Here is a 23029-nt window from a genome sequence, read left to right as displayed (position 1 = left end):
TGACAACTCCTCCTCTTGCCTTTCACAATCCTGACCAGTCAGATCATAAAGATAACTGTGAAGTTCTGCAAAATTGGAAACAGTGTAGTGGACAACAAACAGGAAGGAGAAGAAAGCACAAGAACGTTTTGGAGAAAAATGTAAGTATTATTCAAATGTTTTATTTTAAGACATGCAGCGCTTGCTGATTTAGCAGAGGATAGAAAAGGTCAAAATCTTCACTACTTCTGCTGAACTGAGAGGCTGTGTTGAAAGACTTACTGTGTCAACAGCATGACTTTAATATTACAGTTCTGAGAGCCTTTGTGACCTGAAAAGTACAGTATTGGTACATTCAATGTACTTTTCAGTTATTATCTATTTACAATAATACCAAGTAGTTAAAATACTTTAGCATTTAGTTTGTTTTATCTATTTATGTTGTTTTAATATTCAGTTAATAGGTTACTTATATGTTTTTTTTGGAAGTTTTATCTTCCACATAGAGTGTTTTATGAATAAAATATCAATGCTGAATACATTTTCCTATTGAAATTCCTTCAACTTTATTTAATTATTTCATATTTGTGATAAATTGAAAGTTTTTAGGCCATTTTAGTTTGACTTTATGGTTATTGTTTTAACTTTTTTGTTGTTTTTTGTTCAAATTTTTGCTAATTTTGAGTTGATCAAGTAAAACATGCAAAGGTGCATAAATAGTCTAAGTGAGACTTTGTTTTCTTTAAATCTGAGCGAACTAACCTTGAAGCAGTGTTTTGTCAGTGGGGTAACAGGACTGGTGTGAATCATGTGATCAGCTCAGTGAGTTAATTAACTGATTAAATCACCTGTGGAAAGCAGGTGAGGGAAGCCCCAGGCCCACAGAGGGTTTATGTGAACTATTATCTCATTCAGTCATTTTTTTCTTTGTGTCTTCGACCTGCAGCTCGGTCAACATGCCTCTGAACGCTGGAGCAGAGGCGGGTTACGGCAGCGTACCGGGCGCCGGGCTGCCGGGCGGTGAGGGCGCCTCGGAGACGGATCCGCTGCTCGCCCCGGACTCTGTCTATGAGTGGCAGCCTATGAACAAGCAGCAGCTGCAGGCGGTCGCTGGAGGGTCAGGCTGGAAGGCTGTACGTTGTTACCTGGTGCTGCTCTTCTGGCTCGCCTGGATAGCCATGCTGGCGGTTGCTGTTGCCATCGTGGTCGTGAGCCCGAAACCGGTTCCCACGTCACTGAGATGGTGGCAGAAATGTCTGTTTTACCACATTAAGCCTGAGATGAGCCCGGACATGCAGGCTGAGAGGTCCGAGGGCATCAATGGTAAGTGCTAGAGAATGAGTCAAGGTAAATATGGAATAAAAACAAATAAATAAGTGAAAAATACAAAATTGACTAGAATTCAGAAAAATAACAACGACAACAAAACAATGTATTATTGTTGGCTTCAGTGATGTGATGGAGAAAAAAAATTGGGCCCCTTTCAAACTTTTTGGGGCCAGTTCAGGTAAGATGAAATAATTTTATTTTCTGAATAGTTCATCTCCAAACAAAGAAACACTTTACTCATAGAAAAAGTAATTGAGTTGACTATTCCATTCTGCGGAATTATATTAAAACTTTTGTTAATTTTTTTTTTTTTTTTTTTTTTGCATCTATTATTGGTAATCCATTTCAGTTACTTGGAGATCTTCAATATTCAAATACATTTTTTCATCCTCTAGTAATCTAATGTTTGGACATTGTTGCATAGTTTAAAGGGTCTGAATGGTGGATTAAATTTATAGAAATATTGTAAATCAGTTTAAAGGTTCTAAAAAGGACTGACTCTAATCTACTCTTAGCAGATAAGTGTCAGTAGCCTGAAAAAAAAAAAATCTACAAAAATGAAAAGATTTCAGATATATCCATTTATGCATGTTGTTTCTAAACCTGACTACATTTCAGGTTTATTTTCTCCAATGTAAAAATTAAAATTTATATTCAATTCAGCGATGATTGCATAAACCTAATTACGGTATTATTCTAGTGTGAATGGTTTTAAAATCCATGCATTTAGGGGATAAAATGGTCTTGGTTTTAAGGCTTAAAGTGTAAAGACTGGAGCTCAGATGAAGCGCATCTACAATAGAATGGCTAAAAGAAACTCTGAAGCAATCCAAAATGCAATAAATGATCACAACTTATTCAGTGAAATGTAGGGAGAGCTCTGTATGAGAGCTGTGTATCTAAAAAAAAAAAAACCCTACCCTGTCAAACCAAGGCAAAGTTTTCTACAAAAGTGGGTCAAAGTTCTGCACAGTGATGTGTGATTCAGAACGATAAGGTTTAGAGATTAGATGATTACTTCAAGATCCTGCTAAATGTGTAGTTTACTCCAACTACTAGAGACTTCTGTCTTTAGTTTGGTAAATAAGATCTCATAGATTGTAGTCCAACTAATTTTGGCTATGTTATATTAAATATTCAATCAAATAACTTCAGAATGCATATAGGGTGTCCTTTTTACAGTGAATGAGGCTAAATGTCTACTTAAATTTAACTGACAAGCAAACCTTTGTTGTTTCACTACTCGATATAAACATTCTAAGACTGTTGGACACAGCAGTTCTGTTTTGGGTAATGATTAGCATGTCTTTGTCTTGTCTGTAGAAGCGTGTGAGCGCCTCCCCTACCTCAGGTCTTTGGGTGTAGGAGCTCTAATCCTGCAGGGTGCGTTTCATGTAAATGCATCTCCAGAAAACCTCACTGAAAACCTGGAAACAAAGGCTCAGGTTCAACATCTGCTTGCAGAAAGTAAAAAATCAGGTGAGGGGGGATACACAATTTCTGTTCACTGTATCTGAAGTTTTAACATTTTAACAATAAGAATTGGTGTTTCAGATCTAAGAGTGGTGTTGGACATATGTGAAGTGAATCTGCCGGGGCAGTCGGAGATGTTCAGAAACTTAAACACCTCATCAAACTGTTCAGCTACTGTATGTGTGACAGTAATGCTCATGTAATGAGTTGTGTAACCAATATACGAAACTATTTAACATTTTTCCCCAGGATGTTTTAAGGTTCTGGTTGGATGAAGGTGTTGCAGGATTTGTTATCTGCGACACTGATCCAGCATATTCAGTAGAGGTAAATGTGCATGTTTATCTATCTTTATATTCTTTATAAAAGCATTGTTTTCTTCATTTTATGTGTCCCTTTTAATTATTTTAGACACTACTAGAATGGAGAGGAGTGTTTGAGGAATTCAGTACTCCGCAGGATGAAAGGTAAAATTTGTTTCCCACTTCTATGCATTTTCTTTTTAAATGGCAAATATGTAAGTAAATGAATATGCAAATCCATATTTCCCTGCAGGATATTGTTGCTAAGACAGACGTTAGATGTTCTGCATCCACTGAATGTCTCAACTCAAAGCAATGGCACGCTGGTAAATGTGGTCCTCAAGACCATCTTGCCAAAGTCGCAGCAGGTTCTGTCTTCTGAGGAAGTAGCTGAAGCTATAGAGACGAAGTTGCAAACGTGGCAGGAAGACGTCTGGATCAGCTGGACTGTAAGACTTTTTTTTTTTTTTTTATTAAAATTCTGTGTCTTTAGGTCTGGTAAATACAGTTTCAGTCCTTCAGAGCTAAAATGTTTAGATGTCTGTCCTAACACACCTGAATACAATGAGGTACTGTTAAGACATCTGAAAGTTGCAGGGAAATGCTCTGGTGTATGGTAGCTTTAAAAACTTTTTTTCTGTGTGTTTGGGTAGCTGGTGCACTGAAATGTCTTTTAAGTCTTTGCAGCTGTAGCCGATAGGATAGGTTAAACATAGCCCAAGTATTATTACCTCACAGAGGACCAGATTTGCATAGTTTTTTTGAATTAACCACAGTAGTTTGGGACACAGTGAATGCATATATTAGCTCTCTGTCCTGGGGTCTTTAACTCCAGTTCTCGATCTACTGCTCTGCAGTTTGGATGCTTTTCTACTCCAGCAAACCACGATCAAACGGATGGCTTGCTGCCAGGCTTTTATCAAACCTAATGACATAAGGAAATGATCAGTCATTTAAATCTGTGTTGAAGCAGGGATGTACCAAAAAGTACCAGGGCAGTGAATCTCCTGCACTGCAAAAACAATATAGAAATAAGTAAAAATTTCTTAAATCAAGCGTATTTACCCTTAATTTGAGTAGTTAAATAAGATGATTTGCCAATGGAATGAGTGTTTTTACTCTTAAAATAAGATAATTAGATAATATGCATTTGAAATAAGAATTTCAATTAGAATTGCAATTGTTTTTTTTTTCTTTAAATGTAAATTGTCTTGTTCCATTGGCAAAGTGTATCATTTACCTCCTCTATTCAAGGAAAAAAATTCACTTATTTTAAGAAAAAAATACATTAGATTTCAGTTATTTGCAGTTGGAGAACCCTTTCCTAGTTTAATGGTTCTGGTGGGGAAACTAAAGCTATAATCCAATCATCCACTGTTGCACCAGAGAAGATCCTAGCTATATTGGGTAGGACCTGTTTATATAAAGTGTTATTCAGATACACCTGCTGGTGCACAGAAATGTCAGAATGGAAGACATCACAAGTGTTTAATATTCACCTGTTGAGCACGGTGGCAGAAAGTGTATGGTTTGGGCTGATTTGTGGTCATGAGCTCCAAACCTGACCAATTAGTAACTCCTCATATTAAAGGATTCTCAGGACCAACATCAGACAGTTGGGGTAACGGCTCTAGCGTGGTCCAACCTGAAATGTTTATCATAATTCTTTTCTAATCCAGCTATCAAAGATGGGATAAACTTTTCTAAACTGCAAACAAAACAGCTGAGAAAGGATGCTAATTTAAATATGTTTGAAATGCAAATATCTAATCTGAATCTGTGTAATGAAAAGCTGTTAAGCATGGTTGCTTTGAGGATGCAGGCCAAGTTGGTTGATGCTGCAAACGGAGGAAAAAATTATATTAAGTATTTTCCAAAGACTGCAGATTATTTTAGCCTCGGATGCTTTGTGTCCATGTAATAAAAAAAGGCAAACAAAACCTATTTGTCTTTCCTTGTATTTTAACTTAAACTTATTCCACCTCACAAATTTAATGACTGTAATGACCTTTAAAAGGGATGTAAAATTTGTTTAGGAAACTAGGATTTCTAAGTCCTTTGAATTTGGTGTACAATAACCCTCATTATTGCCTGCAGGTTGGAGGTGAAGTATCTGAGGAGCTGAAGAGGTTAGTCCTGGTGCTAATGATGACTCTACCAGGATCACCTGCTTTCAAGTATAAGGAGATGGAGCAAACCTTGGTAAGATTTTGAGTCAAAGGATGTAAAACAGAATAATGCTAATGGAAAGAGGCGAATTCTTATGCCTCCAGCGCAAAGAGACTGTTTTTCCAGAATCCTTTGTAATATCCTGATTTTTCTGATGTTTTACCATGTGTCTCCTTCATTCCACCTTCAGGATGAGAAACACTCCGATGTTGCCCTTTTTTCTACACTCAGCCACTCCAAATCCAGAGAAGAAGCCCTCCTTTTTGGCAGCTTAAGCTTCCTCCCCTTTAATACAACCACCAACTTTTCCTCAAGCTCACTTTCCAACTCCTCTGATTCCTCCCCTCCCATCTTGGCCTTCTTGCGCTCCTCGGGTTGTGTGCAGTTTCTTGTTCTGCTCAATGTCTGGCCTGAGCCTCAATCCTTGGACCCGTCCTGGGCTGCCAGCCTGCCTGAAAAGGGGGTCTATGTGGCTAGCACAGGAATGAACCACATGGGGTCGACCTCTCTGTACTCTGTCAAACTGCTGCCTTACGAAGCTCTAGTCATCAAGCTGTTTAGACCAGGAGGATATTCGTAGCACTTTAGCAGTGTTGAGATAAAATGATCAGGAATGTCGTCATGGGCAAATGGAGGATTTTTAAACCTCTGGAACAAGTGCTGTGGTATCTGCGTCATGTTGAGTGTCTAGTTGTTTCTTCACCTCCTAAAGTTAATCTATTAATGACTTATTTATAAAAAAAGATTGAGGAAGTCAAAGAAGTAAATGTCATGTGAATATTTTTGTGCATGTAAACACAGCTATGCTGATAGTTCTCATGGAAATAAATTCTGTGCATATTTCTAAGAAAAAAAAAAATGGGGTCGCATTCAGCTCTTTTGGTGGTCTGAGATTAGTGCAAGCAACCAAGAAAAGATCTTGCCAAACCTGAAATCATGACGTGTGAATTAATATGCAGGTCTATGAATCATAGTAATCATACTTCAGTATTGTTTGAAATATTGCTGAATGTTTTCATTTGGCTTTAGATCAGAGTTTATCTCCCTCAGCTAGTTTTAACAAATCACATTCTTCCATATTTGACTTAGATATAACTACTTCTAATCCTCAATGTGATGTTGGTCACCAATTAAATTCTTGCAACTGATTTGTGTTGCGTTTTTTTCTACCCATCTCTATTTTGTCTAAAGGTAAAATACAAACCCTGCAAAAGTCCATTAAAGCAAATTAAGTGGAAGAGGAAAACAAAACTTTCTTTTGGTATTTAATTTTCCTTCCCCTAATGTAACTCTACAGCATGATGCTGCCATTACCATGTGCCATAAGGATATAGGCCTATAGAACTTGTTCCTCCTGACAGTACCTTAACTCTTAGAATGGTTCATCTTAGCTTCATTTGACCAGTGCACATATTTCCTACATAACTCTAATCTTCCGAAAAATATTAGGTCTTCACCTAATGGCTCTATTTATGCTGGGATTAAGCTGCAAACAGCGAATATGTTTACTAATCTGTTGGCTCCTAATGGGTTTCATAATAAAAAGATTGAAAACAATCACATATATTTTTACCCATTTAGTTCAGAATTGTCATTTTGACTTTATCTCAAGAAAAATGCAAAGAAACATCTGTAAAGAATTTAAATTGGTGCAAACGATTTAGCATGGGATTCTATTATTTATGATCCCCTCTAATTCAAAGCTTGAGACTTCATGTCTACATTGGTTTACCACTTGGTGGTGCTACAGCTCTACCAGCTACCTCTGCATGGGCAACACAATGTGATGCATTTGAAGGAGATACTGTCAAGTTTAACAGTTATTCTTTTGTTCTGTTACTGATCTGATGTTTAGGACAAGATTGCATTAGTTAAAAGATGAGGTGTAGAGTGTTTGACTTTTTAAGAATTCCTGAAACATTAGTTATGGTTTTGTAAAGTGTTTGTCAAATAAAACTGAAGTTATTGCATACTTGTCTTGGATAACAAAGAACCTGATTTACAACACTCATAAACATGCATATAAAGAATGTTGGTCTTTCTGGCAACACTTCTATGGTTCCAAAGCCATTATAAAAGAAAACTCAGGACATTATTCATGAGCATTTTTTTATTCCACAAGAATGAAAAAAAAAGTGCAAATACATTTTTTGCAATGCTCCATTTATTTTTGTGAACTGAACAAATTACACTTCAAGATGAAAATGTGCAATAGAATGTATATATTTACAAATTTCAAATGTCATGCATGACTGGGCAAAAGCAATAGGTGTCTGAATGCTGAATTAATCAAAAACATGACTTATGACAGCACGATGAACAATAAATAAAAAAACATAAATTCCACAAATGATCAATTGTCACAGTGCATGAAAAAGCAGCAGATTTCCCCAATCATTTTAGGTAGCTTTAAAATCAGTGAAAGGGTAAAGTGAAATACTGTGCATTTAATACAATGGCCATACTATGTGTTACACTACATTTCCTCTACAGTGGTAATTCACCAAGATGGCATCAAAACAAATTTCACTACATTACCAGGGACATAAAAAAACTTTGTTTATTAGTTGGGATTTACTCTGCATCAGTAAAAAAAAATGCACTAGTGTGTTACTCTAATTTGTATACCTGCCTAATTGTAGCAAGTCATCAGTCGGTTAGATGGCAACAAACACACAAATATGCAAACATGTCACCAAATAGAAATTCAGAGCAGCCTGTTAGGCTAACATACCATAGATTTTTCTGATGGTATGAGGATACCAGGCAGACGACCTTAAGGGAACCCCATTAATTCATTAAGAGAACATGCAAACTTCACAGAGATGCCTACAGCCAGTATTTAAACCCAGGGCCTTTTTGCTGCAAGAGAAAAGATTAAAATTTTCTGCAACGTTTTCTAATACAATAATTATTCACTGCCTGTAGAGGCTGTATGACTAAATACTAATGATCTATTTCTGTACACCAACTTTTTCAGTTTTTCATTCAGGATTTTTTTCAGTTTTTTTTTTTTCAAAATTATATGCAGAAAGTGGTTCAAATTATTTATTAAAACATTTTTTTAATCATGCTAGTTTGTCAAACACTGTTCTTATGTTCAATCAGTAAAAAAAAAGGGCCTCATACCTTATACAGGTGTAAAAACTCTTAAACTGAAAAGTTTAAAAGGTTTACTCACCTATGTTTGAAGCAACTTATATATTTTATCAACAAAACCTAACAATCACCTAAGGATAAACTAAGGAGAAAATTTCTTCAGTGTATTATTTTAATATTAGGAAATAGTTATCTAAAAAATTATGACCCCAGGGTATTAACACCCTTAACAATTCCTGGGAAGCTGTTACATACGTTCTCCTGTAAATTGTATTTTATTGTTCCAAGTTGAAAAGAGTAATCTGAAATAAGGATTTTATCATAATTAAAATCCATATCTTCCTGTTTTCATGGGATAGGGATATAACACAGAGGCCAATTTCTACCCATAGAAACTATTCAGAATGGGAAAATCAGGAAAACAAACCCAATTCAGAAAGGTAGAAGTGGGTTGACTTTTGTAAGTCAGGGAAAGACTAGAAGGTATTAATTAATCAACCACATTTGACAACATCTACAGTCAGATCAGGAACTAACAAGTTTTAAACAACTGGAACTGACAAGCAAGGCTGGAAAAGGACCAGAGATTAACAGCAGTACCAAAACATTTGTACATTATTTTCATTAGACAGTTGACTTTTCAACAAGAGTCAAAGAATGAAATGTGGAGATCAACTTGTTTTATGTTGAAATGGTTTCAGTATAGTTTATTTTTTGAAAGCAGGTATTGGACATATTAGATTGACTTATATATCTTTGATTTAACTATAAATAGTTAACTAACTATGCCCTGAAAAAAAAAAAAAACAGAGCTTGTTACCAATGACACCCAGGTAAATTATTCCCAATGATAAAAATAATTTGAATCATTAATTCCTATGTTTTAGCATTGAAATTGTTTAATCCTGAAAAACATCACATTTTGTCCCTAAAGTAAATAATTAATGGTAATTAACTGTTGTTATCACAGTTTTTTTTAAATATTTGAAGCTTTGAAATGGTAAAAAATTTTTTACAAGCACAAAAGATGAAATTGATGGATGTTCAATGAGTAAACTTTGTGAGATGAACAAAAAGGTGATTACATTGAATGGTATGCAATTTCTAAGGTAGGTACCATTTTAAAATACAAATTCAGTAAACATTTAAGTTCATGATCAAACCTTAGAAGTAGATCTAATGAAGTAATATCTCTGTAAACAGCGTAATTTATTCTGACCCTGAAGAAATGTAAGATTAACACTCGCTCCAAAATATTACTACAGCCCATACTGATACTAGTATATGGCCAAAAGCACAAGTTAAGCTTTTCACTCTTAACCACAGGACGTAATCAGACGAGGTTAATTTAATAGAAAAACCCTTTATACACGGAATGAGTCTGCAGTCCATTAAAGCTAAGATCAATGTGGATTGTATGTACAGTACTTGGCATCCAAGGTGGTCTCATTCATGTGCTAACCAAGCGTGACCCTATTAGCCTCTGTGGTCAGAAGAGAACAGGCTTGCAAAAAGCAGTTATGCCATAAGCTATGGTATATAACCAAATCTGACTGAATTTAGATGGTTGAATTAATTTTACCTTTCTCTTCAGGTTTCATGAAGTGATATTATTTGTCATTTGGTGCAACATAAACACACAGAATCTGACATAGCCTACAGCAGATTATATGAACTAAAGCAGAATTGAGCTTTGATTTTGGGTTAAGACATTTTAAACTCTTAAGGCGAAAGTCACTGATCCCTGATGATGGCTAGATTATGAGGTAAAATGCTTCAATTGACCCTTAACTGATATTATGCATAATTTACTTACTGTGTGTGTGTTCAGGAAATGGCTGGTTGTGAGGAGACCAATGGTATACAGCCATGCAAGTTAAGTCTCCACGCTGCTTTTTTAAGTGCACCTTTGATATGGTTAGAAGCATAACTAAACAAATGTATTGGGCTTTGCTGTATGGCACAACTTCCTTTTGCAGTGTTAAAGGATGTTGAAACACATTTAGAATATCATTTGACTTTGAATACAAACTGTACATTCATGATCCCTTTAAATTCAGAGATTAGTTAAACCATTTATTTGGATAAGATAGTCTCTCCTTCTGTAGTTCTTCATCCTTCCAGCTAAGGAGTCCTCTGGCTTGTGGTAAGGCGTCCATTTTGCCATTAAGTACAGCTCCTTTATTTACGGGTTGCGAGCTATGGAGTTATCAAGCGGTAGAGACAAAGCACAGTGTGTCGTTGTCTTCATGGCTCCTTTGCCAAATCTGCAGCTCAGCAGAGAACAAAGGTGACGAAACACAGACTTACGGCAAATAATAAAAACCCAGGGATCCATGATTGCATTTAAAGAGTAAAAGCGGAAAGCAAACAGGTTTTTTTCGTCTCCTTCAGGGAATGGATCGATGGCGTTAATAAATCCAGCAATCTGAGGAGAAAAGAAGGTCATAATTATTGCCAGTTTACCACATTATCTAGCTACAACAAAAAGTTCTCACAGACTTCCACTGCGGTCAAACTGCTCTTAACAGGTGTTTTTTTTTTAACACAACAATTTTAGCTGCTGTCATACTTCTTATCTCAAAGGTTCCCAAACGTTTTATCATCTAAGCATTAAAATAACAGTAAATGAGACTCATGACTGAATAGATTGGTTAAATAAATAATTGTAAGTGGTAGATTTTAAAATATAGACTTAAACTCTATCTATCTATCTATCTATCTATCTATCTATCTATCTATCCATCCATCCATCCATCCATCCATCCATCCATCCATCCATCCATCCATCCATCCATCCATCCATCCATCCATCCATCCATCCATCCATCCATATGTATAATGTATAATCATTTTTATTATGTCCTGCAACATGGTTTACAGTTGTGCAGAGCTCTACCCAAAATTAGATATTATGTGTTGTAAATAAGTTTTCCTTTTTTTGGCTTAGTGCTCTTTGAAATTAAAATTGCAATGAGCATATGCAAAATATGTAAAAATATGATAATAGACATATATGTCCTGTTTATGCTAACTCTTGAGCAGAGATGAACAGGCCAGCTATGAGTTATGCTTTTCCCAAAACTGACCTCTAAAAGAAACAACAAGAGTCTTATAGTTCAAAGAGTGTAATTGTTAAGTTAAAACTAAAGGACATCTCCTTTTGAATTTGTCACAAGTGGTTTGCTGGACACAACAAGCATCATGTAAAGAGAACTGGTCAGAGGAGACCAACAATGTACCTTTTGACCTACATGAAACTATGTGCTGCAGAAAAGTAACACTCTAAAAACAAAACCCACAGTGAAACACAATGCTCCTGCTGTGGAAATGATTTTCTTCATCTTGAATTGTTAAACTGCACAGAGTTAATTGGCGGATGGATTGCATTTAATACAGAACATTACTGGGAGATAAAGAAAACTATTAAATCAGGCAGGCTGGATACAAATGCATGCCAAACTTTCCAGATTTTATTGATCAGAGCCGACCTTCAACAATGAAAAAATAATACCACACTGTTGCAAGATATCATGACTGCTTGTTTAAGATGTGTGAGACCTCAGGTTGTGGTTAACCTAATTCACATGCAGAACAACACTATTGCATAACAAAATGCACATTGTAAGAAAACATTTTCCCGACCAGAAAATGCCCTGAAGGCAGACTAACATGATTTCATTCCATTGTGTCTTTTTGTATTAATAATGAAGTTTGACAGTCTGCAAACAGCTAGCCCAGATAGCAGAGGCTGGGTGTTGAATCCTGGTGGGCAGACAGAGAAGCAGCAGCTGGCTCAGGATGCTTGTCACCTTGCTCCTCTTCTCTATCAACAATTCTCCATTTTCTCCATGAAATATCCAACAAACAGTAGGCTAATGAATGGCCTGTGCTGATTGAAAGCCCTTGTGCCTTGGTGTAAATGTTTTGTTGTTGCTAGGGCCTGGACTGAAATCTAATAAGCTGAAGACAATGTGTAAGAGGCCACAGGGAGAGAGTCCAGACTGAGAACAAATGAAACTACCGGAGGGACAAGACACAGACCTGACAGTGTCCATTACCTCAAATACAGTAAGTCTCAAACAGAGAAAACAGTTTGCATTGACCCACAGAGACAGCTGCAGGAGATCAGCCTCCATTTAAGCTACATGGATCATAGTGATATTTAAAAGGATGTCAAACAAGTCTTGACATCATCATATAGGAAGATGCAAAAATGTAGCTGCCTTTTTGAGTGCATGGTGGCTCACAGAGTGGATGGGATGAAGAATAACTTCAGAAAAAATAGGACCTAGTTAGGGATGGAATGGTTTATGAAAAACGTCCGAACCGCTCGGTTCGACTGTTTCGGTTCGGTTCGCATGTGTTGGGTTCGGTTCATGCGCGGCTCCTTATTCTCATAGGAGAAGCGTGTACACTCCAGAGCAGAAGGTGGCGGTACTGCGACCAAAGCCAAACACCAGTAGTAAACAAGAAGAAGAAGAAGCGAAGCAGCGTAGCCGGGTGTAGCAGAAAAAAATTAGTTGTTGTGGAGAATTGTGTGGGTATGGCGAGTGGGAAAGAACAGGAGTTGGAAGACGCGCCAGCAGCACTTTATAGGTCTGCTGTATGGGACCACTTTGCATTCAGAGACACCTACGATGACGGCGGAAAGAAAGTTGTGAATAAAAGTGACACAGTGTGCAAGCATTGTGCAACACGTTTTGTTTATGCTAACAACAACATGACCAACATGTCATGCTAACCCCGAAATCCCACATACTCCGTCAGCGCTCCGCCCCGCTGTGCTCCAGACCGCCTGCGCAAAGCAAAGCCTACAGCCTCCACTGAGGCTGCCGTCCGCTCCGCTCTGAGTTCCTTGGAGATCGTAGAGGGCATGCGCGAGATGATTAAATTCAAAGCAGCAAAACATACGGAAATGATCCAGGGTTTCCGCGGATCATTTAAAATAATTACAATTCATAATTTTTTTTTTAGATTTTTTCATTAATTTCATTAATTTTTATTATTTTTTGGTGTAGCAATAAACATATACCGAACCGAACACCGTGAATTTTGTTAACCGTTCCACCCCTAGACCTAGTTCAGTTTAGATTGAAATCATGTTAATACAGAACTGCATATGGATTCAAAGCTTTTTTTAGTTCAACCTTTGGCACAATCTCACATAAAAGATGAGAATATTCACTGCATATAGTAAAACAAAAACAATGTACAAATGTTGTTAACACAAAAGTGTGACTGTGGAATTTTTTTAAATTGCAAAAACAACATTGCATCAGTGAGATTACCTAACACACTTGAGAGATGAAGTATGCATGTCAAGCTTTGCACAACATAACATGCTTCCATTTTTAATTCATGATTTCAAAGAAAAACTTTAAAAAAACAAGCCAAGTTAGCCGGTTATAGCTGAAGATGTTTTTTTCACTCAGTTCCTGTATTTACTGTTATAATTAGCTTCTAGAAATAAATATTAAGCAAGTCATATTTTTGCTGCTTCATAGTTTACAGAATATATTTTGGTGGCCAAAATCCCCAACAACTGAAAAAATAAATAAATAAATAAAAAGGTTCAACAAATAAGTGGTATTTATACTTTGTAATGCTTCAAATAGAAATGTTAATGTACAGACGTTTATAATTTCTTGGTTGAAAAAAACAGATACATGGTTTTCTAATTCATATGATATAAACTTATCCATTACTTTGCATTTAGCATCCTTTCCTTTGACATTTCTCAGTAAAATTCATTATTGTTTAAAAACTACAACAGAGAAACCATTACCCGCAGATCCAAGATTAGTTTAAAATCTTTCTAAAGCTTTGAAAACCATGCAGAAGTTCAAAAAGCACAACTGCAAGCTTAACATTACTTTAAATCAATGAAATTATAAAATGTTTAAAATTAAACAAATAGATCTTTGAATAAATAATATATAAATAGCTAATGATACAATGAAATTGTGAAATAACTGAATGCAAGTTAAATTCTCAGCTTACTATCATGAGCTAAGATTTGTAGTTGTGCAAATACTGTGAAAACACTTAAGGGCAAGAAATACATATTGTTTGCATTTATATACAACATTCAGTAGACACTTTATGCCTGGAGTTATGAAAAAAATATCTCCTTGAAATAATTAAATCTTGCCTCCCATTTTTTTAATCTAAAACTGAATTTTAAATCATAGTGCGTTTGAAGAAACTAAGAAGGAAAGTACTCAAAATTTGTTTTATTTTTGCTCTGTTGTAAATTTAAGATAAAATTAATAATAGGATATCCAACAGGAAAATCAGTTTACCAGTAGTTCAGTGGTGATCTAATGCTAAGTAATATTTTTGACACTTTTAAAATCACCTCAAGGATAAAGCATTAAAAGGATTATGAAACAAACATGCTTTCCACAACAGTAAAGTCGCAGATGAATTACTAGAGCTAATGGTGTAACTAACCAGCTAATTTCAATGATACCTTCTTGGTTTCAACAAACCTTGAAAGGTGAAAGTGCAGCTAAAATTTATAATGTTTGCTAAGCACAATCTTTTTACATGATTTGCTTTGACTGCTGCCATCAAATTCTACGGGCTCCCTTTTAGGGGTGACTGAGAATAATACAGAAACAAAGCAAAAAAAACATTCCTGCCCTTTGCTAGAAAATGGAGAAGGGGAGTAAAGTTTCACTGAATAGATTGAGCAACAAAGCAGCTTTTATAAGTTCTCCTTTTGAACAAAAGCATGGTGCAAATACTTGATTAAAAGAAAGCCAAAAAGACTTAGCCACATTAAATCTGATATTAAAAATCTAAGATGTCCTCGGGGACAAAAGTGAGTAATCCCTTAACAGCTTTGGCTTTTGATCAAGAACCTGCTCTTGTTCAACGATTAGTAATTTCCACACAAAGTTATCATCCCACCTAATTCATCACATGGCATTGCCAAAAACATTTCAAACACACACGCAGGCTCAAGCGCTCTGCCCTCATCCTCGTCGTTACTGCCTCACTTTCTTTTTACCACCCTCAGTCTTGCTTCTGTTCCTACATGCCACCCTGCCTCTTATGGTGCTCTCGGCAGACTTTAGGTCCCATGGAAAGGGAAAATAAATCACAGGCTGCTCTCTTGCCAAGCACTCTAGGCTGTGGGGCCAAGACTTATGACATGTCAAGATCTCCTTAAACGGGAGCATAATAATGTATCACTGAGTGGTTAAAGAGCAGAACAGAAACAGAGCGCAACAGAAAAGAAAGCAGGGTCATGGAGGTGTCCTTTAAATGTCCATATTATAAATTGCTTATGGATATATTAGACCTGCAAAGGCAATTAAGTTTACATGCATACTATGTAAATAATTTAAACAGACAGTTGCAAACTATGTGCAAGCGTATTCCGCTTTTTCATATGAAAACCTCAGAGTTAAAGATGACTTTACCAAAGGTTTAGAAAGGTCTCCATAAAAAAACAATTAGCAATTCAATGTACTTGTTTCATTATTTTTTCATGTAATAGACCAATACAAAGTACCGAATGATGATTAATTGTCATGATTCTTGGCACTATTGCAGGTTTAATTCATCATATAACACACCTGTCAGCTCAGCCCATTTCCCAATCAGCCTTCATCAGCTCCACATATTCTCCTGAATATATAACCAGAATTAACGCCAGTCACTAGTGCCAGATTATTAAAACCCATTGGAGAGTTTAATCCAGCATTTCTGTTATATGTTTGCCTGCCTGATTTTGATCCGCTTCTGCCTCCTGATTCTCTGAGGCTCCCTGAACCCTATCGGATCTGTCATAGTGTGTTTTGGATCTCTGATCTGTTTTCTGTGCCCTGACCTCGCTCCTGGATCGTGTCTGGATTTCAGTAGTGATGGTGAGATGGAGCCCCATGAGGCCTGGAAACGTTTGGGCAAATTGCTTCAACCAACCACACATTTCATGGAGCTTGTCAATAGCTACTGGCCCAGTTCATAACTATAGGTAAAAATATAATCTGTGAAGTTTGAAATAATATTTCTTGTTTTCTTTAAAATTGTTTATGATTGGTGTGCATTATATATTGTGCATGGATTTGTGTGTGTAAGATTTCTTAGAAAACAGTCTTAAGGTACACGTTTGGTTTTCTGTCATTTTAGTGAGATGAGCTAAAGAAGATGGTGAAAGTAACTGTGCAACTTGCTTAATGTTGCTCCTACATGAAGCAAGCCTCGATAAACGCGTTGCGGAAATGCCACCTCCACTGCTCAAAACCTCGAAGCTTCCTCATCTCCTTACATCATTAGATTTTGGATCACTTGGCTCTGACTCTGGAGTGGCTCACAGATTCCGTGCTCTGGTTCGCCCCCTTGATCATTCTGCCTGTCTGTGCTCTCATGAATCTGACTCTGTGCTCGTTAATCCAGGGGAAAGCACAGGGTCAGACTTCCTCAGAAACTCTGTTCGTCCCCGAACTCTGAGATGGATGGTGAATCAGAATTAGTCACTGGAGACATTTCTGTCTGTTTCTATCAGGTCACTCAACAGTCCAATCTCCTTCCAGTAGCTCTGGTTGCTGACTCTGGTGAATCCCTCTCGGCCTGCAGCAGTTTCATATTTTAAACTGTTTAACGTTTACTGTTGCCTCTGGTTGAATTCTGGGTCTTTCATTTCTGGTCATTACATGAATTATTTGACAAAAATTATAAATTATTCTTTCAAAGAAGAATATAGTAAAACTGAGACAAATTTGTATTCCTTAGTTCCTATTACGGTAGTCATTAACTTCCTTTTCCTGTAATTATGATGAATTGCTGCAATTACTTTAAGAATAGCCAAAGCTCAGTGAAACTGGGCAAAAGGGAATTATGTCAACAAAAATATTGAGGACTTGGCAAAAATTCTTAATCAATTTAGGTTGCAGACATCTTTACAGGTTATTATGTAAAAATAGGTGAACAAAAATATACATGAGGGCTTATTGATACCTGCTCTATAAGTGTTATCGTTTGCTTTATTATAGAGCTGTTTGAAATAATTGTAGTATAAAACAAAAAAGTTTTCTAGAATAAATAGTTTGAAATAATTTGAAGCCTAATGATAAAACTGCAGAAAATAAATAGAAAATTCATTATACCATTCTTGAATCATTTTGCTGTCCAAGTCCCATGCGCTGAAACTACCTTCTCTTTTTCTGCCTTGTAAAAATAGGAATGTTTTTATATCGAGAAAGAAAATAATGACGTTTTTCTTTATTTTATCACAGTATTTGTAGACTGCATTATTCAAGTTAAACTGTTTATCAAAACAAAAATGTATCTTTTTACTTCCCCCAAGCCAATTGAATCTGTATTCATACAAGGACCCAGTTTGTCTGGTGTAAATGAGCACATCCTGTCAGAGACACATAAGATGCTATTTGAGGCAGATAACCGCTGCATGCTTCAGGAAACAGACCACATAATGGATGCCAACATTCTGCGACCCATTACTTTCCATCCAATAGCCCTTGTGGACTCTTTCTAACTCTCCCTCTCTTGCTCTCTTCCTGTTTCGGTTGCAGTGTCGGATCATTAACCAGGGATTGGGGGGAGGCAGGGTGCAAACAGCTAAACTATCAGAGACAATGGAGAAGAATACTGAACAAGTTCTTCATCTCCTTATACCTTTTATCTCCTTATACCGTTTTTTGGGTTCTAAATGATAAAATGTTGGACCAAATGCAAGTGATAAATGGGTAAATACAGTTTAATCAACCGAAAAGAAAGGGTATCTCTTTCAGTAGTTTCTAACTGGAAATGGTATACAAGCTTATTGGATTAAAGTAAACAACCACCTATAGAAAAACAACAGTTTAGGCAGGTTGTAAAAGTGGATCATTCATGTGTGTTAAATCAGTTCTAAGGAGGAATATGCTGATGAAGATTCTCAGTCATCCAGGTCATAGTCATTCCGTAAAAGTTTAAAAAACAATCCACTGGACTTGGTTTCCAAGGTTTGAAGAAACCTTATAACACCGGGCAGAACATGTCCCTACTAAAACAGAAGGGAAGCACAAAGAACAGAAACACATCAAAGATGCTCTCCAAACCTGTGGATACCCAAACTGGGCGTTTATCAAATCAGCAAGGAAATCCAAAAGACACGCAGCAGAAGATAGCGGTGAGAAAATTAAATGCAAAAACATCACAATCCCTTATGTTGCTGGAGTCTCTGAAAAACTCAAGAGGATTTTCTCCAAACACAAAATCCCAGTACATTTCAAGCCAAACAAACCCCTTAAACAGAGGCTAGTGCATCCTAAAGATTAAAACCCCAGACCGAATATGAGCAGAGTGGTATATGCTGTTCAGTGCAGCGAGGAATGCTATGATCTTTATATTGGAGAAACCAAACCTCTCCACAGACGCATGGCCCAACACAGAAGAGCGGCCTCCTCTGGACAAGACTCCGCAGTACATCTACACCTTATGGACAGACGACATTGTTTTGAGGACCAGAATGTTCACATTTTGGATGAAGAAAATAGGTGGTTTGAGAGGGGCGTGAAGGAAGCCATCTATGTTAAGAGAGAAAAAACAACTTTAAACAGAGGTGGTGGACTCCAGATTCCAAGCAACACAAGGCCTTGTCTATATAAAGCCTCAAACTCACAGTGGATCCAGACATTTGAATTGAGAAGGCTTCCTGGAGGGGAAGCGAAACGTCTTCAAACCTTGGAAACAAAGTCCAGTGGATTGTATTTTTTAAACTTTTATGGAACAAAGGAGGAATGAACCAGACAAAGAATTGTTGTATTCCAAAATTCTTGGTAGGCTCACCCCGTTATCAGACCATAAAAACCTCAGAGAAACTGCAAAACAAATAAAGGTCTCCATGTCAAACAATAAGTGCCTCAGTTATCAGGTGAAGTCCTAATGTTGTTTTTAGTACAACTAGAAAACACAACAAAGATTGTGGCTTGACCTACAGTAAAGGGCTGGTTATACTCCCAGCAGCAGTGTGTCTCAGTGAGCTTGTCACAGATTTTTTTGATTTATGCCCAATTTTAAAGCGTGGTCTGCGCTATGTAATTCCACACCATAATGCAAGAGGGACAATCATGGACAAGCTGTGGGTCTAGATACGGCCGAGGCGATGAGGTAGTGGGGGCAAGTTTGTCCGACAACGGAGGGACATGAGGGCGAAAAAGAGCGGAGATCCAGGTGGAAAAAGGTCCAGCGTTCTCGCGCACCTCGCTCTTCTAGCTGGTCCAACTTTATGAGTCGTTTTCTGCAATGGCGGTCATACTAACAAAACAAGCCTTTAAGGTACCGAACAGGAAATATGGAAAGTGTAGAGCAGGTGTAGATCTGACCAATCAGAGGCCTCATGTCTGCGGCAGGAGCGGGGGCACATTTGCATTCACTGCGACACACACGCAGACAACCTGGTTTCTGAGTATAGATCAGCCTTAAGTCATGAGTGTCAAAATATTATTTGACCCTTTGTGTATTTTTATTTGCCGTGCTAGACAACAGCAAATATCTACCAGAGGGGGTCCACCTGTAGATAGGGTGCACATCAGCGACAGATTGGCGTGTTCGAGCTCCAATCAATATTAATTAAACAAACAAATCTACAGCAGCTCTGAATTCTAGTGAATGTCTCCTAGTGCCTGCTTCATAACATCGAGGAAAAAGGAAACCCTCTCCCTACTGAATGCAAACCGGGACAAAGCATCAAGGTAAGAAACATTTCAGCTAATTAAATAAAGTCATTGGCTACAACAATTTCACTAGAATGAATGCAAATTAAATTCATTAAAATTCTTTTTTTTCTAGTGAGTGCACTGTTGATGAGCCCTGAATTAAATCTAATATTGAGTAGTCTTAGATATTCTACCAGCTGTTAAAGCATTTGTACTTATTTAGTTCAGTGAATCAATCAACCAGTTTTAAATGTCATTTATTAGACTTTAGAGATTAAAAATAGCATCGCCATCATGAGGACCAGTATTGATAAGGACATGTATTCATGCACCATCAACTTTTCAATCCCTTTAGCTCATACTTCATTTAACATCAATGTTCATACTGTATTCAGAGCGCTATTCCAGTCTTATTCCCTTTTGGAAACAAATATTTTTTGGCAGTTTCTTACACTCCGTCTTATACTTCTCATTATTTTCAACATCTCTGTTGGGAGGTGCGAGCTGGCCTGGCACCGTTACTTTCTTGTTTACGCATTGTAAGCATGCGCAGTATCGTATCTCTGGTGAAGCGTGTTTTTATTGCAAATACACACAAAAAAGAATTTATTTTACAAAGAAATGGAGTGAAAAGCAAAGCGTAACAAACAAAAATAGCAAATCATAAACCACCAGTAGACAGTAATCTGACTGAAAAACATTTTATGAGTTAGTGATCTAAAAATTAAAAAAGTCATATAAGCTGACTATATGTCTGTCAATTCAAAGAATCTATAATTAATCATGCATTTACTTGGTCCCTTCCACACTAAATCCAATTATTTTTTCAACAGCAACAATTTTGTTTTTTTGTTAAATATGTTTTGATAATCTTCATGAATCTAATTTATCAAACTGCAAATGAGGACTGAAAGTTGCATAAGATACTTCCATGGAAAGAATCCATGGAAAGAATCATGATCTACCAAAAACAAACTTAGATTGCAAACATGGTGTCACTCCCATCAACTCTGACCCATGGAATGGCGGAAAAACGGGCCTAAAAAATATTTCAGCCTACGTGGCAACTAGGGCACAACTATGCACCCCGGGAGAGGCAGAGTGGCAGCCTAGGTCGCTAAACCTACCTTGTTCATTACAATGAACTATTAAGTCGAATATAGAGGGGGGGCTGATAACAGAAATACATAAAATAGTGCAATACACATTTATTTTCTACAGGAATAGTTTGCAATAGGTAAACAGTTTATTGTGCATACTTTAAATGCTGTTCATTATTTTTGTACTTTCACAGCTACACATATTTTAGGTTTGAAGTATATAAATAACATAGATATTGTTCACAGCACTACTTTACAACCACAAATAATTTTTGTTCAAAGAAAAACATGAGGCCATTTACAAATGCAGTGCACAAATAACCACACTGTACAGTAGACAATGACTATAGTGACAGAATGTTAGTATTTAAAATAATATGAACTACACTGCAAAAAAAAATAAATAAAAAAAAATACTGGTCTGAGTCATTAACAATTGTTTACAATAGTAGCAGCTCTGACCATCATATTAAAAAAGTTGGAGGCAGGAATATTTTCATTCATTAAGAGCATGCTTGACTCTTTGAACATTGTTTTGAAAAATCTGGTTTCATTTTGAGCTCATCTTCTACATTTCACCTGTTTCTCTGTTAACATTTAATCAAGGGATGAAAAGTAGAGTATATACCGGGCCCAGAAAATCCTACCTGTCCTGGGGACGTAAAGGCCGCCAAACCCAACCAAATCACTTGAATTGTGGGCATTGTATTTGATATATTTAAGATAAGCCTCAGGGTTTGTGACACTAACTACACATGCAAGGAACATCCAATTAAATCACATGCAGGTCTATCCTGCCCAGATGTGTGTGCTACAACTAAACATCTAACTTATTATCTACTTTACAAGTGTAACCACATTAAAGCTCCAATCAGAACCTTCTAACTGCTAAAGTTAATTGGGCCTGATGGTAATCTCTGAAATAAACTCTGCAAAACAGACTTTCTGTAATATCTCTCTCTGAGTTTGCAGGAAACTTTGAGATGCTAGACACTGGAGATCCTTACTGTAGCTTCCCTACTGCAGGCCTGACATGCTAAGCTTTGCTGAAAACCAAAGATGTGTCATTTTTCCAAAACAGAGATCAACAGAGGTTACAGAAGAGAGGTTCTGACAAAGATAGGGAAAGAGCTTCCATTAAGGATTCAAACACATATAATCTTTTATGTGTTTCCTGATATACTTATTACATTTGCTTGACAAAATTGAACAAATGGCTACTGGCTACTAGCTCTTTTTTTTTATAAGGAAAGTCTAAAGAAGCTAGGTTGGCCTCACCTTTAATTATCCCTAAGAAACAATCACAGAAGGTTAAAAATCAACAATCGACATATGAGCCTTGGGCTAGAAATCTATACACACTCTGAGAACCCTTTCTTGCCTAGATATGTTGTTAAGAAAGGAAACAGAGAGTGCTGAGCTTTTGTAGAAAAGGCTTACTCACTTTGTCTTTTCAGTATGAAGTAAATTTGTATTTTTCTGCACACAGCAGTGCAGAATAGTGAGCTTAATACAGAAATGCAAGAGCAATCAGTGCCCTCTGCTGCCAACGTTTCCCAAAAAACAGTAAAAAGCCAAAAAATGTATCTCTAGTCATAAAAGGGTCCAAAAATCAGCTAAATATAGCAAGTCACTAAGTTGGCAAGTTGCACCTTGATTCAACTGATAACAGACCGTCTAAGACGTCTTGGCACAAAAACAATAAATACCATAAAATGTCAATCTTGCCAAAATAGGCTGCCACACAACAGAAAACTTCCATCAATTTCCATCATCCCAATCGGGGTGCCTATCTCCAGCTGTCTACGGGTGAGGGTCGGGGTACACCCTGGACAGGTTGCCAGTCCATCGCAGGGCAACAAAGAAAAGAAACAGGAAAACCAACCATTCACACACACACTACATT

General features: G+C 36.9%; 2 protein-coding genes across 3 annotated transcripts in view; one reads left to right on the top strand and one right to left on the bottom strand.

The window, feature by feature from the left end:
- On the top strand, window positions 1-7222 carry LOC119792114 (4F2 cell-surface antigen heavy chain). 2 transcript variants are annotated; one of them, XM_038298594.1, is made up of 9 exons: window positions 1-140; window positions 926-1302; window positions 2632-2787; window positions 2863-2957; window positions 3031-3108; window positions 3193-3248; window positions 3337-3532; window positions 5181-5285; window positions 5443-7222. In XM_038298594.1, the coding sequence occupies exons 2-9, from the start codon at window positions 936-938 to the stop codon at window positions 5830-5832; spliced, it is 1443 nt and encodes a 480-aa protein (XP_038154522.1). In that variant the 5' UTR covers window positions 1-140; window positions 926-935; the 3' UTR covers window positions 5833-7222. The 2 variants fall into 2 exon arrangements, with proteins under 2 accessions (XP_038154522.1, XP_038154523.1); XM_038298595.1 differs by lacking the exon at window positions 1-140 and adding an exon at window positions 773-840.
- A 1042-nt stretch (window positions 7223-8264) lies between these two features.
- ptgir (prostaglandin I2 receptor) overlaps window positions 8265-23029 on the bottom strand; it is a 41503-nt gene continuing 26738 nt past the window's right edge. Inside the window, exon 3 of the mRNA XM_038298596.1 lies at window positions 8265-10779. Within this exon, the coding sequence (XP_038154524.1) occupies window positions 10537-10779 (243 nt within the window). The 3' untranslated portion in view covers window positions 8265-10536. The remainder of the gene's footprint in view (window positions 10780-23029) is intronic.

The sequence above is a fragment of the Cyprinodon tularosa genome, unplaced genomic scaffold (assembly GCF_016077235.1).
Source record: "Cyprinodon tularosa strain WSP-4 unplaced genomic scaffold, ASM1607723v1 ctg41, whole genome shotgun sequence".
NCBI lineage: Eukaryota > Metazoa > Chordata > Actinopteri > Cyprinodontiformes > Cyprinodontidae > Cyprinodon > Cyprinodon tularosa.
This window is presented reverse-complemented; position numbering and strand designations above follow the sequence as displayed.

What these genes read in the sequence shown, in the direction of transcription:
- LOC119792114 (XM_038298594.1), top strand. Translation starts at nt 936, where the DNA reads ATGCCTCTGAACGCTGGAGCAGAGGCGGGTTACGGCAGCGTACCGGGC. An exon ending in ACGTCTGGATCAGCTGGACT is followed by an intron (nt 3,533 to 5,180) that starts GTAAGACTTTTT and finishes TATTGCCTGCAG; the next exon opens with GTTGGAGGTGAAGTATCTGA. An exon ending in AGGAGATGGAGCAAACCTTG is followed by an intron (nt 5,286 to 5,442) that starts GTAAGATTTTGA and finishes TTCCACCTTCAG; the next exon opens with GATGAGAAACACTCCGATGT.